This window comes from Onychostruthus taczanowskii, unplaced genomic scaffold (genome assembly GCF_017590055.1).
Source record: "Onychostruthus taczanowskii isolate IOZ18803 unplaced genomic scaffold, ASM1759005v1 scaffold81, whole genome shotgun sequence".
Classification (NCBI taxonomy): Eukaryota; Metazoa; Chordata; class Aves; order Passeriformes; family Passeridae; genus Onychostruthus; species Onychostruthus taczanowskii.
The window spans coordinates 1,577,126-1,594,503 of NW_024506002.1; the positions used below are offsets into that span (position 1 = coordinate 1,577,126).

At 47.5% G+C, this 17,378-nt stretch overlaps 1 protein-coding gene across 2 annotated transcripts in view; it reads left to right on the forward strand.

Moving 5' to 3' along the window:
• LOC121346527 (vascular endothelial growth factor receptor kdr-like) overlaps positions 1-17,378 on the forward strand; it is a 126,375-nt gene that overhangs the window by 90,493 nt on the left and 18,504 nt on the right. Inside the window, exons 15-24 of one of the 2 annotated variants that reach the window (XM_041424402.1) lie at positions 275-400; positions 491-597; positions 1,713-1,848; positions 3,017-3,121; positions 5,253-5,369; positions 9,130-9,218; positions 10,468-10,633; positions 11,171-11,268; positions 12,651-12,773; positions 12,868-12,979. In XM_041424402.1, the coding sequence (XP_041280336.1) occupies positions 275-400; positions 491-597; positions 1,713-1,848; positions 3,017-3,121; positions 5,253-5,369; positions 9,130-9,218; positions 10,468-10,633; positions 11,171-11,268; positions 12,651-12,773; positions 12,868-12,979 (1,179 nt within the window). The remainder of the gene's footprint in view (positions 1-274; positions 401-490; positions 598-1,712; positions 1,849-3,016; positions 3,122-5,252; positions 5,370-9,129; positions 9,219-10,467; positions 10,634-11,170; positions 11,269-12,650; positions 12,774-12,867; positions 12,980-17,378) is intronic. The other variant, XM_041424403.1, reaches the window with a different exon arrangement.

A 17,378-nucleotide genomic window follows, 5' to 3' on the forward strand; every position in this document is an offset into this window, starting at 1 on the left:
CTTTGCTAACTTCTGGATTAGTTTCCATGCTCTACCCCCTCTATATCAACAGCCACATTTGCTGTTGTTTAAATGATGCCAAATAATTTATCCAGGTGTTGAAGAGTTAAAAAAAAGTCAGAGAAAGGTTGCCAGACCAGGAGGAGCCCAGGAATAAAATGTGTCCTAACACCAGAGCCTGCCTGGATGGGAGTTCACCTTCAGCTCTGTCTCCTAAAAGCATTTTTGGCAGCCAGGTTATTGTGCCAGCATTAACCAAAATGCCTTGAAACAGGAATTTCCATGGAAAACAACACCCTGGTGATTGAGAGAGTGAAGAAGGATGATGAGGGACTCTATGAGTGCTGGGCCTCCAACGACCTGGGCCAGGACAGCACCTCAGCCTTCATCAAAATCCAAGGTGAGCCCGGGCTGAGGGCATGCAGAATGCCAGTGGGCTCACTCAGGGGGCTTGGACACTTTTCTGAGCTGGCTGTGCATTCGCCTGCAGGTTCTGAGGAGAAATCCAACATTGAGGTGATCATTCTGGTGTGCACAGGGCTGGCTGCCACGCTCTTCTGGCTCCTCCTGACCCTCTTCATTCGCAAACTGAGAAAGGTGAGAGAGCTCCCATCCTGCACAAGCGCTGGCATCTGCCTCTGCCCAAGTAACTGCAGAGTTAGGGACAAATGTTTGAGGCAGGTGGTAGAAAAACTGGGTAAAATGTCCCTGTAAAATTCAGGCCTTGGTTTGTGTTGACTTTTCCAGAGAACCCTTGCACTTATGAGCTTTCCAGCCACTTCTGTGGAACTATAAAATCAGGCTTCTCCCTCTTTATGAGTCAAACTGGCTTGTGAGAATAACAAAAAATACCCTAAATCCTCTAAAATGAAGGTTTGATTTCAGCACTTGACTCTAAAAGATATTAAAGAAAGATCCCAGGCTGTCTGCTCTAGAAATGAACTCAAACCACACAGCTGATTTGATCTCCTTGCTTTTTTTTCACCTCCCTTTTATGGCTCAAAAAGTAAACTTGCAGTAAAGTTTCAAGGAATTTAGGTCTGTTTTCCTGAAACAAACAGCAAACAGAAAGGCAATCACAGCTCTCTGCTCTGCTCTCATCAAATGGCAGTCCCAGTGCTGATCTTCAATATTTGAGTAAAATTTCCCCTCCTCTTGAAAACACAGGGATTAATTTCATGTTTTCATCCTTAACCTCAGCTTAACAGAGCAGTGCATAACACTGAATTTCCTTTTACATTTCACTCCTGTACAAGTCTGCTCACAGAACCCACCCAACCAAAATTTCTCACTTTAGCAGCATCAGAAATAGCAATTTCCAGCAATTTTAAATCGCAGTAAGTTGCAGCCATGAAGTGGAGAACTGTGGAGAATCAGCACTGCAGAACAATACACGGTAACAATGTCAAAATATGCAGGAGGAAGTGCAGCTCCTGCAGTTCCCATGGAAAATCAGTGATTTCCTTTGGTCCAGGTAGATTTTGTGTTTCCCAGCATCAACCAGCGTCTCCTCCCAGGAGCCACGAGTGGCAGCCACACACAAACATTTGTGTCTCAGCTGTAGAACAGAAGCAGGAAGCTGCAGTGATGCATTCCTGGCTCGGAATAAACGTGCCTGGAAGGCAGGGAAGTCCCCAGGCTGCCAGACAGCTCCCTCCCTTCGGAACCGCAGCGTAAATCCCCTGAATAATCTCTCCCCGCCCTGTTTTCAGCCCGACGCCACAGATATTAAAACAGGATACCTGTCAATTATCATGGACCCAGAGGAGATGCCCCTTGACGAGCAGTGTGACCGCCTGCCCTATGACAGCAGTAAATGGGAGTTCCCCAGGGACAGGCTGCGCCTGGGTGAGTGCTGGGGGGTCACAGCGGGGGAAGGATGATCCCAAATGCTTCCCGGTGCCACTGGAGCTGTTGGATAACCCAGCAGGAGCCTGTCACAGTGTCACCCTTGGATCTGGGATCACAGAGTTCAGGGTAGCCTGAATGGAGGGTGAAATGAGGGATTTGGAAAGACTCTGTCCAAATAGCTGCTACCTCTTTTCCTTGGAAAAGGGAAGCCAAACTCTTGACAGGGAGGAAAGGTATCTCCAGGTACTGTTCCTGCCAAAAGTGTGATTTCATTCCCATAGAGGAAAAAGGAAAGTGAGTTTTCTTTTGAAGAAAGCTATCAATTCATCAAATAATCACTTCCTTATCAACCATCAGAAATCAGATTTGAGCTGTAAAAAGCTCTCATGGAAAAATGAGCCACATTTCACTGAACAGCTCAGTTCACTGGCTGATGGAGTGAGAAAATGCAAAAAGCTGGCTGTGTTTGTACAGCGAAACTGTAACATCTGTGTGCACTGAGTAGTGCAGGAAAAATATCTGTATTTGTGTGCTCTTGGTGCTGCAGCTGGAAAACATGGAAGGAGGAGAGGACAGAAAAAAATCCCAAAATTGGAGGTGATGGTGGGACACAGAAACTAACTGGCAGAACCAAAAAGCCAGACCCTGGGTCAGAGCCCTCAGAGCACACCAGGTTACACGGGCAGGAAAATCCAAATGAATGGGAAAGTAAACAAAAAGAAGAAAGAAAATAATCCTAAATTCCTTTTAGTGCAGCTTTTCCATCAAATCAATGTCAATAACTGAAGGGTTAATGGGCTGTGGCTCCCTGAGTGCCTTGCTGGCTTTCTCCATGATTCATGAGAGACCAGGGTGCCACAATGAACCCAAACTTTGCCTTCCCTGGGCTCCAGAACAGCGCCAGGTAATGTTTGTCCCCTCAATCCACGTAGGTGTCAGCCCTGCCCTCCGTGAGTGCAGTGATTCCCCTCCTCTGTTCTCTCCCGTGCTGTATTGCATCCAGGCCATATGGATAGAAATCCCTGCATATCCATATGCTGCAGGATGTGATTCAGGCTGCTGTGCCTGTGTCTGTGCACTGTGCCTGGTTCTCCTGCACAGCTGAGGTTGCATGTCCCCTCCTGGCTGGTGCAGCTGGGCTCACTCTCAACTCTTGCTTCTCTAGGTAAAACTCTGGGTCATGGTGCTTTTGGGAAGGTGGTGGAGGCGTCTGCTTTTGGCATTGATAAATCTTCAACCTGCAAAACAGTTGCCGTAAAAATGCTGAAAGGTACAAAAATCCCTCTGAGATCCTCCCCAGACCGCTCAGGGAGCTGGGGGCAGCGAGGGGCACAGTGCTGTGCCCTGCAGGGACTGGGCTTCCGTGTGGGATCAGCCATCCTGGATGGATGAAGGGGAGGAAATGACAGCAGCTCCGTGCTGCACTGCTGATTGAGGCTTGTATTCCTCAAGGAAGAAAAGAGCAGCTTCTAGCTCTGTGGGGTGAGGAGGGAAACAGATTATGGAGTGTAATTACATGAGATAGCCAAAAATTGGAGCTGAGCCTTCCATCCCAGCCTAGCCAGATGTAGAACAGTTCAAGGGGCTGGAAAAAACCTAGTGCCAGGGGAGCAAATTAGAGACATCTTGCTTGCAATTATTGAAATGAAGGGCAGCTTTCCTGTTGGGTGGGGGGAAGGAGGGAAGGAGGGAACCTGGAGCCTGTTCCTGCACGCTGGGTTTGCACACCGAGCCACAGGCTGCCTGCTTGGGCAGGGCTTGGTGCTGCTCCTGAGGGGATTCCAAAGGCTCAGCCCATGCTGCCATGGCCCTCACAGCTCCATCTTGCTGCATGACACCATTAACCCCTGCCATGCCACCAGCCAGTGACTGCTGCCATGGGACTTGGCTTCTGCTGCCAGCTGCCTCTCCTGGTGCTCTGCTACTCCCATATCTCTGAAATCACAAAAACACCCATTTATCACCGCTCTGGACCTCCTTCAAGTCTGGTCTCCCCTCTCTATTTTCCTCCTTCCAATCATCTTCTCTCCTGCTGTTCCATGCCCATTTTCAGACTCCTGAAATTCCCTAGAAGTCCCTGATCCAGACATATTCCCATCTCCATCAAAACATACTGCCTGGAGAGCTCTGGGATTTCATCCCTTCCATGCTGTGCTTCCCAGCTGATCCTCATGTCACCTCTGCCCTGCCAGCACATATTCAGCAATATTTGGCAGATTCTCCATCATTTTACACCTCCCTGTCCCGGTGGAGGCAGCTGCCTCCTGCTCTGGTCTGTCCCTCCCCAACTAATGTGCCCATAATTCATCATTTTCATGAATAAAGCAGATTCTCTAGTGTCAGTTAATCCAGGGAATTAAAAAGGCTCTGGGGATGCCTGCATTTCTGCCACCTCCATGCAGTATGCTCAGCTCTGTTCTGGATTGAAAGCTAAAATTCAATGTGCAGAATAATCTGAAACACTTCTGAGCTGGCTGTGAGTTCCAGCACATGCCAGGGGACATCAGGAGCGATACCACCCATGGACCCACCAAACACTGCTGGCTGAAGGAATCTTGGAATAGCTCCTTCTTTATGACACAGTTTGGAGAAAGATGATGAGGAATTCTACAAACAGATAAAGAGGTTACACCTGTCACACCAAATGATTTGTTACATAACTGTTTCTTCATATTTGAATCTTACATGTTGCAAAGGCAAAAGAAACAGGCCAAAGCCTCTCCTGTTAAAATACATCATGGGAGTTTTGGAGACAAGGCTGGGAAGATAAAGCAGCACCTGATCAACCTTCTGGTCTGAGGGTGCCTGCCTTAAAATAATGTCACTGGCCAGCCAGGGCCTCCCTGTCAGGTTCATGGCTCACACACAGATCTTAGAAAATTAATTTCTTGGGTCAGTAAGTTCTTACAGGTCTGAGCTTTAGTCATGCTGTGTGTTCCCTGGACATTTTGGGACACAGCTTCCAGATCTGTGGATTCCTCCTCCCCTGCAGTGGAGAGTTCTGAGGTGTTGCAACCGAGTCCTGCTGAACTGCACAGCCCAGCAGAGAGGAAGGGACATTTTCTCTGTTCTGTGGGGGCTTGCAGAGGTTGGCTTTGCTAAGCTTGCAGATCTGAGTCCTGGCAAAGGCTCTGTGGATCAGGCCTGGGGGAAGGGACTGTAACCCTCCATAACCCACACTAGAGAAAGGAAGAGTCACCCAACAGATAAAGTGTTATCCCACTTCATAAAGGTCAGCAGACAATGAAACGGATGAATTATTATCTGTGTGAGAGTCTGAAAAGCCAAGATACTGCAAGGAACCTGGGTGGGTTTTGTTTCAAAGGATAAACAGGATCTTGCTGTGTCCTGTTGAAAATATCCTGTTGTGTAAAGATGATTTTTTTCCTGTTTATCTTAAGCAGAATGTGCAACTACTAATGAATGCAAGGCTCTAATGTCTGAGCTGAAGATCCTCATCCATATAGGACATCACCTGAATGTGGTCAACCTGCTGGGAGCCTGCACCAAAGCTGGAGGTGAGGAGTCCTCATTAAATTTGGAGCAAAAAAGAAAACACTTTTCAGACACTTTGGGGTGTTTGGAAGTGCCTGTGGTGCAGTCAATGCAAGCACAGCCATTTCCAGCTCTCTGCTCACAGGAGAGCTGCTGCTGCTCCTGCAGGATGTGGCCTCATCCCACCCAGGGCTCCTGAACCTCTCCCACCCGTGGTGTCACCTCTGTTGTCTCTGGAGGCACTGAAGGGAGGAGAACACTGGACTGCAGTGAGGTGCCCAGTTCTTCCATGTGGGCATTTCCTGGCTTCTTCTCCCTCTCCTTCCCTGCCTCATCAGGAGGATGCCTTACCAGGCTGAGCCCTTGGTGCCCTGAGCCTTCCCATTCCCACACAGCAGTTTCTGCTCTGTGTACCAAAGCCTGGCACAGCCCTGGGTGCAGCAGGAGCAGGGACTTGCATGGGGCTGAGCTGGCAGGACTGGCCCTGCATCATACAAAGTCCCATAAATGTCGAACCTTTGTCACTAAAACATTCCTTTGCACACTGCCAGACAAAGCAGCCATGCCTCTTACTGTGCTTCATCTTCAGGGGAGCAGCTCCTGAGGATGGCTGCTCGCTGCTGACCTCCAAAATCTTCAAAACCACCCCCAGTGAACAGGTTTAGGAGACCCACATCCAAGGGAAACCCCAGAGGGAAAGAAATGAAGGAGGAAATCAAGAGAGATGGTGCACAGATCTCTCATCATCTGAGACCCCAAACCCATCAGTTTGCAACAGCTGTTTTCCAGTCACAAGGGAAAAGGAAAATTTCAGTGAGGGAGATTTGGGAGGGTGCCAGGGAAGAAATCTTTCCTCCAGCAAGGTGGTTCCAGTTCCTCAGGAAACAGCAGCCAGCAGCCATGGATACTGCTGGGGTCTGGGAGCTCCCAGGAACTGCAGCACTCCAGAGCCCAAAAGCTTGTGGGAGCAAGGGGCAGCAGCTCCAGCTGAGGGGTTTAGGGCTCAGATGCAGCAGCCAGGAGCCTTTGCTGGGGCCTGTGAGCAGAGGGCTGGGACACTGGGAGTGCTGGGGACTCTCCTGTGCTCACAAGTCCCTGAGGGGGCTCAGGACTAGCAGGAGTCTCAAACCAGCAGCAGGACCAGGGGTCAGTGGTTCTTCACCAAAGCAGCCCCAGAGTTCTGCTTGTTCAAAACACACCTCAGGACTGATCAAAGGCTCTGACTGTCCAGTTTCTGAGAAGCTTTTTCTCCCAGGAGTTCCTCGATTTCCCATTCTCCATCCTGGGTGGGAGGTGACCCTCCCTCCTCCCTGCCAGGTGCCTGGGCAAACTTTTGGGGTGCAGAGGGGTGCAGCAGGACCGGACAGGGCACGGAGCAGCCTCGAGGCAGGCACTGCTTTGTTCTTCTCTGAGCAGTGCAAGTGCAGACTAAAGAAAAACAGCCTGGAGCTCCAGAGGCAGACACAGATCCAAGCTCCTGTGAAATTCCAGTGCTCTCCCTCCCCTGTTAGGCTTTATGTAACCGTGTATTCCTGATGGAGACTGGTATTAAGTATGCACATACATTATTTTAACAAGGTATCAAATAACAGAATTTAACACTTTGGCGGAGTGTCTGATGTTCAGCAGTCAGAACTAATGCAGTGTGTGCTTTACAATGAGGGAACAAAATATGGAGAGGCCATGTCTAGGAAGCGTTTCAAAGCCATGAATAAATCACTAAGCAGAACTTTAAAGCTGTTCTGGAATCTGCATTTCCTCAGGGCATCCATGAGGGACATTGGATTTTGGGTTCTTCAGAGCCAAATCTCTTGAGCACGGCCAGATGCCAGCACTGAGCAGAGCTCTGGGGTCAGCACTGGAACCACTGGGATTTGGGGATTTGGGGATTTGGTGTTTTTGCAGCCACTGCAAGGTTTTCAGGCTTATTTCAGCTGCAGCAGAGGGACTAGGGGTCCTGGAGAGCCCCAAGGTGTGCACTCAAGGCAGCAGTGCCCTAGGGCTGGGTGAGTGCAGAACCTGCAGGAATCCACAGGGAACACCACGGGCCTGCAGTTCTGCCTGCAGTGATGCCTCAGGTTTCAGCTTTTCTATTTTCCAGATTCTGTGCTGCTTTAGTGTGTGGGTCTGGGCTTCACATTATGGGATGATGAGCTCTCTGCACAGAGCAGGGAGACAAAAAAATTCCTGCTCTAGCTGGGGACCAAGGACAAATGATCCAAATCTCAGGCCCACGAGCAGAAACAATGGGGGCTGAAGAGAGAAAAACAAGAAGGATGGGACTTCATAACCTAAAGCTGCAATTGCACAATTAACTCCAATATGCAAATGGAGCAGAACTTACAAAAGTGAGAGACCCCGTGACCGATCAGGGATTTTTGTGCCCATTTTGGTTCATCTTGGGTGCAGCACTGGCTGGGCTCTTGTGCTGCCCAAGGTGGATCCATTGAGGCCTTTTAATAAATCCCTGCTTTATTTTTTAACTCTGTCCAGCCTCTGTTCTAGGTCAGCCTTCATAAGGCATCAGCAGGAATTCAGCATCTCCCTTTCTGTGGTCCCAAAGGCTGCTCCTCTGCCTGTCCCACACTGTCCCGGGGTCACTGCTCCCTCCTGGTGCTCTCCCAGGCCATGCTGGGCCTGGAGCTGACTGCAGCCCTGCTCCTGCAGCCCTGCTCCTTCAACCCTGCTCCTGCAGCCCAGCTCCTGCAGCCCTGCTCCTGCCCTGCTCCTTCAGCCCTGCTCCTGCAGCCCAGCTCCTGCAGCCCTGCTCCTGCAGCCCAGCTCCTGCAGCCCTGCTCCTTCAACCCTGCTCCTGCAGCCCTGCTCCTGCCCTGCTCCTGCAGCCCTGCTCCTGCCCTGCTCCTGCAGCCCTGCTCCTGCAGCCCTGCCCAGGAGGATGCTGGAATTCCAGCAGGAACCCTGCTGAGCTCCTTCCCCAAGGCCAAGTGCAGCTCTCAGCACTTCCCCTTTGAAGTGCAAACTCCTCAGTCTGAACCACAGACCTTCTCCAGAGAAAAAGGTTCTGGACATGAAAGTCTCTGTGTTTGGGTTGATAATATTCCATGTTAATCCACATCCCAGTCCCATGGATTCACCCTGTCTTACATTTGATGATTACAAAAAATAAAGGTCCAGAATGCAGCTTTTCCCTTCCCTAACATCTCATACTGCAATATAAAAGCATTTCAAGGAGCTCTTAAAAACCTGCATAATTGTGTAAAAGCAGCACTGACTCTACAGTGGTTTGTACAGGACTAAGAAGAAAGTGAGAGCACTTTCCAGGCTTTCAGAAAAAGGCTTTCAGGCTTTCAGAAACTTCCGTTTTTTCAGAAACTTCTTCTGTTTTTCCAGGCTTTTCAGAAACTTCTGAGTATTTTTGCAGCTTTTCATTTAGATCTGTCTATGGCCCTGCATACTTTGATTTCCTCTAGTGGCATCAGCGCCACCCAAAATAAAGAATTGTGAAGCCAGCAGAGAAAATGAAAACAGCTCCATGTGCAGAGCAAACCAACCTTAACAGCATCTGGGATTGTGTTGATCATCCTGAATTTTCCTTGTTTATAAACTAGGAATAAATACCAACTGTTACCATCCAATGGGGAAAACTAAGAATGTGTTCCCTTCTCTCCACATCCCTGCTGGTTGTGTCACTCCTGTGGTTCCTCATTTCCTCATCTGTATATTAGAAATGCCATTTATTTTGAAGAGTATTTGGTAGGATAAATTAGAATTATGTGCTTTGCAGTGCTTCAGAACTCATTTGACTTTCACTGTCTTTTTTAGGTCCTTTAATGGTCATAGTGGAATATTGCAAATATGGAAATCTGTCCAACTATCTCAGAGGGAAACGAGGAGATTTCATTGCATACAAGGTAAGAAAATGAGACTTCTGTCACAAGGCAGGGAATCAACAACCACTGACAAAAGCTGGATTTGCTCTGCACTGGCAACAAAGGAATTGGGTATTTCTATGAGCACTTTATTTTCTCTCTACATTTCAATTTGTGCAAGCAAGAAGAGGGATGTATTTTCCCTGCAGGATCTCACTGCTGTCCTCTTCTAACATCTCCTAAAGAATTAGTTGCAAGTACCCAAAAACTCCAAGCACTTGAAAGAGAGGGAATTACTTCCCAGCACAAGGGGGGCAACAAAACAGCAGTGAAAAACTGGCATTAACTGAACTAGGAGAAAGTGAACCCTCCCAAAACACAAACCTGTTTTGGGTATATTTGTTTCTAGACCTCAAGTGAAAGCAGTTCATCCTTCCCCCATCTGCTCATTCCATCCTCTGTCTCTTCCCCTGTGCCAGCCCTGAAGTCTGTGCTGTAACAACAGCCTGGATCATGGATATTTTACATCAAAACCAACCAGTGGTTTGGTTCCCAAACAGCTCTTTGCATGCACACAACATCTGTGCCAGCACAGACTGGGCTGGGATGGGAGCAGGGCACAGGAGCAGAAATCAGGGCTGGGGAGGGATGGGACTGACCCCTCCTCGTGAATATCCAGTGTGGAGCAGGATCTGTGACCCCAGCCCTGCCAGAAACTGCAGCCTCACCAAGACTGTTTTCCCAGATGACTGCAGTATTATTATTATTATTATTGTTAAAGCTACTGTGTGCAGGCAGCAAAGTACGTGAGGGACTTTGTGTGAGTGAAGGAGCTTTTCCTGGTGCACTTACTCAGAATTTCTTTCTCACCATTGTTGCCGTGAGTTGAGGGCTGGTTGTGCCTCACTCCCCAGCACACACATATCAGTGCCCATCATGCACTCACCTTGAGGGGATTTATAGCATCCTAAGACAGCAAGAGAATTACAGCCTCACTCTGCTCACCTCTCAGTCTCACCCAGCCAGAGTTACCTTTCAGCTAACTCTGATGTGGAATATTGCTATCAGTGAAAGGGGAATAATAAGTCGGAATAAGTAGGAAACCAGGTTTTATAATTTATAGTTAGAACTAATAAAGCCTGGTTTCCTATTTATTCCCACTTCAAGAAACATAATGTTCAAACATGGTCATCTTCAGAGGACCTTTCTCCTTATGCCATTGTGTCACATATTTTGAATCCTCAAGCATTTCATCATACAAAGCTAAAAATTGGGCTTATGCCATTTCTAGTCCCAGGAAAACTCTGACCAAGCAGAGAAGAGTCTGGATGAGTCCAACAGTGATTTGACTGAACTGATCAAGAGGCGCCTCGAGAGTGTGGCCAGCACAGGCAGCTCTGCCAGCTCAGGATTCATTGAAGATAAGAGTTACAGTGACTCAGAAGATGATGAAGAAGGTAAAAGAACCCTACCTCATCCAAAATCTTTTATTGGAAAGACTTCTGTCACTTGGCTAGTGCCACACACACTGTCACACACTTTACAAGCCTTACATGGCTTGGCTTGTTCCTGAAATCCCAAATTCTCCCTCTTGCCTGTTCCCCACTCCAACTTTCTCCCAAAAAGAGAGCTCTGTATTGTGTACAAAAGCTGCTCCTGTTGTGTGAGAGGAGAAATAGGAATGTTTTACCAGACTTGTGAGGTCACTCTGTCCCTGGGCTCTTGTCTATAAAGTTCCCCTCACTCCCAGCCTGAGGTGTTGTTTCCCCATAGCTAAATGAGTGACTAATGGATGAGGGAACTTTGTTAATCATCTGATCTTCTACCTCTGGGTCAGTGGTTGCTCACCCAGAGCTGTAACCCTTCAGAGATCTCACACCCAGCACTGTGTGCAGGACTGGGGCCATGAGCACACAAGTGGCACCAGTGCCACCCAGCTCTGGAGCTGTGTCACGTCTCTGCCACATTTTTGCCACGTTTCTGATCTCTCCTAGATGCTGAGGATCTGTACAAGAGGCCCTTGACTCTGGAGGATCTGATTTGCTACAGCTTCCAGGTGGCAAAAGGCATGGAGTTCCTCGCCTCCCGAAAAGTGAGCTCATTCAGACTTCTTGCAGAGTATCTGATGTGAAGAACCCCAAGCACACTCTCGAGTCTCAGAAATCTGCTTTTTGCTCTTCCATTAGAGTGTTGGAGATCACGTTAGCTCTGGTGGTTAAGCAGTAATTAGCACTGAAGGGGTTGTGGAGTAGCATTCATCATGTTCTTGGCTGCAGGGACTGGCATCTGCAACAGGAGGGTATAGATAGAGGGAGTGAAATTCTCAGAAATTGTCAGACAATTTGTGGAACTGCTTCATAAATAAACATAGAAAGGCTTGTAGAGAAATCTCCTTTTAATGTGATGAACAACACCTCTACTGAAAAGTGAGGAGGGAGTATCCAGTTATTCCTTTAGTTTGTCAGAGGTGTTGGGGACTGTCAGCAAGGTCAGCACTGCTTGGATAAACAAGAAGCAGTTTGTAGCCTGTGGAACAGCTTTTTAGGTAATTGCAGTGTAATCCACAGGCCAAAGTGTGCACACAACTGAGCCTCACTCACACACAACCACCAGGATGCTGGCTTTCCCAGCCTTTACAGAGATGGGGCAACTGGGAGGCATTTTTAAAGGTTTTATTACGTTATCAGTCTCGATGAATAGTGAGACACAAGAGATGTAAAACTCAGTGCCATCCCATTAGAAGCTAACCCATTTCCTGGTTACAATACGTTATAAATGTTTTTCAGCCTACTAGCCTTTGCCACCTAATGCTGCTATTACTTCTAACACCAATCACCTATATTTTTACCCCATGTAGTCCTGCTACAATGCATCTTTCACAGTTCTAATTCTCTAAAATATCTGATCTTTTTGCAAGGCCATATTGTGAAACTTGTTGAGACTTGTTTCTAGTTCAGTCTCTGTCATCTCTATTCTATGGCCTTCCTAAATCAGCACCTCTTATCTCAGAGTTTGCATACAGATATATAAGACTGTGTGAGCTTTCTGTCAGGTTTTGAGAATTCTTTACAAATCCATTTCCCACACCAGGGCAGCTCCCAGAAACCCTGAGCAGGGTTATCCCACCTCACACCCTCCTGGGCCTGCACTGCCAAACGTAGCTGCAGCTGCTTTTTGGCCTCTCTGAGATTTCCCTGGGATCAGCTAATGAGAAAATAGGGCTCCCTTCCTTGTTGTAACTGCAAAGTTATTTAAGACAGAAAAATCAGAAAACTGACTCTAATGTTGGTTTGTTCCCTGAGTTATTCCCCCTTTCTCATATCCCAGCATATTTAGAGCACATTCCCACTCATTCTCTGAGCTGCTCCCAGTGCAGTTCATTTCTTCCCCCATTCCCAAAGAAGCTCTCCTGCCTCCAGCTGGAGCAGGGGCTCCTTGCCCAGCCCCCTGTGACCCCATGTCCTTCCCTGGCAGTGCATCCATCGGGATTTGGCAGCCAGGAACATCCTCCTGTCCGAGAACAACGTGGTCAAGATCTGTGACTTCGGCCTCGCCAGGGACATTTACAAAGACCCCGACTACGTACGGAAGGGAGATGTGAGTGCAAGACCCTTCAGTGGTTACCCTCAAGCTGGGCTTGGGCAGATCAGTAACAGCAGACCTGGCAACCTGTTGTGTCTCTGGCTTTTAGGCACGGCTTCCACTCAAGTGGATGGCTCCAGAAGCTATTTTTGACAAAATTTACACCACGCAGAGTGATGTGTGGTCTTTCGGAGTGCTGCTGTGGGAAATATTTTCTCTAGGTAAGAATGGTTTCAAACCCTTTTTTCCCCCTAATTTATGACTGCTTAGCTAAGAAAAGCTTTAATAAAAGGTGGTAATGTGGGGCAGTGCTTCTGTTTCGCTGAGGACAAGTGCACAGTGCAGACCAGGTGTACAATAAAGCCAATTTCAATGAGAACTCCACCTGACAAAGGACATGAAAACACTGGGGAGGGGCATCAAAAATCCAAAATCCTGGACCTAACATTTGTACCCACTGAAAGCAACAGAGCTCAGAAATAAATGCAAGCCTTTGCTGCTGGGAGGAGTGGGAGGTTTCTTGGAGAACAACGAAGAGGTTTCTCGTCAAACCACGCCTGCCTCAGGGAACCCCAGAGCTGCAGGGTCACCCTGCTGTGGGCACAGTGGTTGCTGCTGGCAGCCCATGCAACATGAGCCCACATGATATTTTATCCCAGCTTGAACAACCACCCCACAAAATCTAAGATTTTCTAGGTAAGAAAAATCTCCTGGCAACAGCTGCTGTTGGGTTGGTGCAAGGAGCAGTGCTGGGCTCAGCCTAAACCCTTTTGGCAGTAGACCAAGGGTAGAACATGGGCTCTTGTGGCTGCATCATTTGCAAGCCACAACATTTCTAAAAGAATAATATGATGTTCTTTATGTACTGGAGATGTCATCCCAGGATGCTGTTAGAAATCTCAGCCTCTCTGAGCTCTGGTTTCTGTCCAGCAGATAAAGCTGTGAGACCTACACAAGCAGCCCTACAGACACTTGGACTGTGCTGCTCTCAGATTCTCCTTGCAGAGGGGCAAGATTTGTTTTCCTGAGAGAATTTAGGAATGTCAGCTCTGGCTTTTTAATCAGCATTTGCAGACAAAAGAAAACAAGAAGCATTGTCAACTTAAGCTGCTGGATTTTAAAGCAAACTCTAATCTCCTTCTATCTTTGGTTCATGGATCAGTTGAAATTAATGATTGGGCTCAAGATGCCAAGCGAAAATGCAAAGTCTGGAGCTGTTTCTATCCTAATCTTTACTTAGGGATGGCTGCAAAATCATAACCTGCTCTCAGTCCAAGTCTTTGATTTGAACTTTTCCCTGCTCCACATCTGCACACCAAGCAGAAAGCTCACATGGAGTGGTTGAAACAAGTGGCAGCTGCTGCTTTCCCTGGGGCTCAGCTCCAGTTTTTTAGGGTGTTGTTATTTTGGGGTGAGCTCTCCATGGCTCTGTAACAGCATCACCTACTGCACGTTTAGAAACAGCACAGAAAGGCAAAGCTCCAGAAGCACCAGGTATGCCCTGGTTTTATCAGATTATTCAGGAAGATGCTTTAGCATCAGCATCCATAGACACACTCAGGGGACAGGCTCTCCACTGGGAACCAAAGGGATGGAATGCTGATAAATCCAAGGGGCACTGCAGAAACAAACTTTGTATCACTCCCAAAGGTCCTGACAGAATTTAACAGATGGCCTTTAATACTGAACACTCATACAAATTAAAATCCAGTCAGTGAAATTCACCTCTATTTTAATCTATTTTTAAAAAAACATTTAATCTGGGTTCTTTTAGCCCCTTTCTTGGCACTGTCCCCTTCTGAATTTGGAATCTCCCAAATGGCTGCAGGGGCTGCCACCCATACAGCAGCCTCTGCCCTGGCTGTGACGTAGATCACAAACTGCTTTTTCAGTTGGTGGCACAGGCTCAAACCAGTCATTTGCTCTGAGAGGGTTTTTCATCCAGCTCATCCAGGCATGCCTGTGGTTTGGCACTGCTCACATCTGCAGCTCAAACGATAAATATTTAATTAAGGATTTGTGTCACTGATTGAATTCTGTCATATAAAAGTTTTACAGATCATTGAGAGCCATGAGATGGAAGTTATTTGTCGTTGCCACAGGGTGTGTTTTGGCTCCCATTTACAGCTGCTGTTCTCGCTGGGTCCCACAGGCTGAGCACCCTCTAAAAAAGGGAAAAATACTGGTTGGGAAAATGCAGAGTGTAGTTTGTGTTGTGAAGGACAACAGGCTGCCTGCAGAAAGGCTGGCAGCCTGGATCTGCTTTGGTGGTACACAGGGAAATCAGGACTTGAGGGAATATTAATTTCCATCAGGGGCTGAGTTTGCAATGAGCTTTAAATTATTCCAATGGGGTCAGCACACCCCGTGTCAGGTAGTGCCAGCAGTGTTTAACACATCCTGAAATCACTAATGGTACAGAATGTCAGTGTCTCCTGGAATTTCAATGTGCACTGTTCCAAAAGCAATCAGAGATAATTATGTAAACAAGCAGTGCCTGGTAGTAACATCAGCATCTCATTATCCCACTAAAATTAAACCAAGATCAAAAGAGGGCTCCCATATCCGATGCATGCCACATCTTTGAGCATTTTGAAGGAGATTTCCCCTAAGGAAAACATCATGTGTAGGCCTTACACCATATGTTCCAGCCTACATTTCTCCCAAGCTGTCTCAGCATTCCAAATCCAAGTTATCAGACTTATCCCATAGTCCAGATAAAGACAGTGATGAGTGGAAGTGGGAAAGGGAGAGTTTCTTGCTTTTATGATCTGAGCTGCCTCCAGCTGATAGGAGGCCAGCACTGGCCAAAATATAAATTACCAAAAGATCCTGCAGTCAAAAATTAATCATAGACTCATGGAATGTTGAGGGGTTGGAATGGATCTTCAAAATTATCTAGTCCCAGCCCCTCCTGCCATGGGCAGGACACCTCCTGCTAAACCAGGCTGCTCAAGGCTTTATCCTGTAGGAAATAGAATATTATCCAACCTGGTTTGGATTACTGCCAGGGTTGGGGCATCCACAGCCTCCCTGGGCAACCTCTGCCAGGGCCTCACCACCCCCAGTAAAGTATTTCATCTTAGTATTCAACCCAAATGTCCCTTCTTCCAGTTTGTCCCAGTACTCCTTGTCCTATCACTGTTATCCTTTGCCTTCTCTGTATTTGCTCTCACCAACACCTTGCAGTTGATCTGATCTGTGATGAAACCAAAGAGAGAGAGAGCTCAGATTGTGAGAGCAAGTGGGATTCTCCATCCATGAGATGAGCAGTTAATTCCCTGGTTATTCTGAGCACAATGACAGGCCAAAGGCATGAAGGAAGGAAAATCTGGGTATAAAGCAGAAATGATGGTGCTGCCTCTCTCCAGCTTACATAACTCCAGGAAACACTCTCAGTCCTGTGCTCTGGTACTTGCACATCCAGGGAATTCAGAAGTGCTGTGGATAAGCATCCCTGGGCTCTGGATGTCCTGGGAGCCCATTTGAGCTGAGATTCCTTCTCAGGCAGTGCTGGGCTCTTGGCTCCCCAGTGCAGGGTCTGCCCACTGAGCAGTGAGGTTCACAGAGTAGAATAATTCTGGAAGCAGCCACATTTTGACCCCTTCTTCAATGCTTTATCCAAAAGATTTCTGCTGTTCTCATTGTGCCCCCAAGTGCACAGCACATGATGGTGTTTGCAGGAAATATGCAGGAATGTTATAGCCAGTAAATCATACACAGATTCCTCCAGGGCTGGATACAGATTCCATTCAATCTCCCATGTTAAGACTTGATGAAATTGTTTCCAAATTCATAATCCAGCCTCCAGGATGCCAAAATGTCCAAGACAAGGGTTGTGCTGCACAGGAAGCATTGGCTTAGGGGGGAGGGAGGGAGGCAAGTTACAAATCTTTTCGTTTTATTCACTGTAGGTTCAGTAACATTTTAAATTTCAGCTTAGACTTCTTCTGAATTTTACCTGTGAGCTCTGGATTACTCAGATGCCAGAGCACTCTCCCAAACTTTTGTGGGAGTTAACACAAAGCTCCTTCACAGCATTCAACCTCCACAAAACAATTCCAGTTGCCATGAGCTGTCCTGCCAGGGTTCAGCCAACACTTGAGTGGCACTCAAGGTATTGACACAGCCAGGAAAAAAAACAAGGCTGAAAAGCTGGAAGGTCACTGTCAAGGGAGGCTTCCCTGGAGGATAATGCATATCCAGTAGCTGGTGAGCCAGGAGAGGAGCAATTCCACTCATGAGATTGAACCACGGTTCTCATGGTCCTTGGCAGGAGCCAGGTGCCCACAGCCCCCTCTGCACCTGCCCACAGGGGTTCTGAGGCAATGAAGGATGAGCAGGAATTACTCACTCTGTGTGTATCCTCTCAGTGCAGGATATTGGCAGGGTAAGAGTTTGGAAAGCACCAAGGAACCCATTGAATGAGCTGAAACTTTTCTACTACTGACCAAGAGATACTTCTAAGTCTTAAACTAATAAAGTTTATTTCTCCTCTGCTCTCTTTTACCTTGGAGTGGTCCTGAGTGTATCACAAATGCAGAGGAGACAGTGTGATTGAAATCTCTAAAAGGACAGAGTGAGTCTGTGACAGGTTTCCAAACAAAAACTGTAGATTGT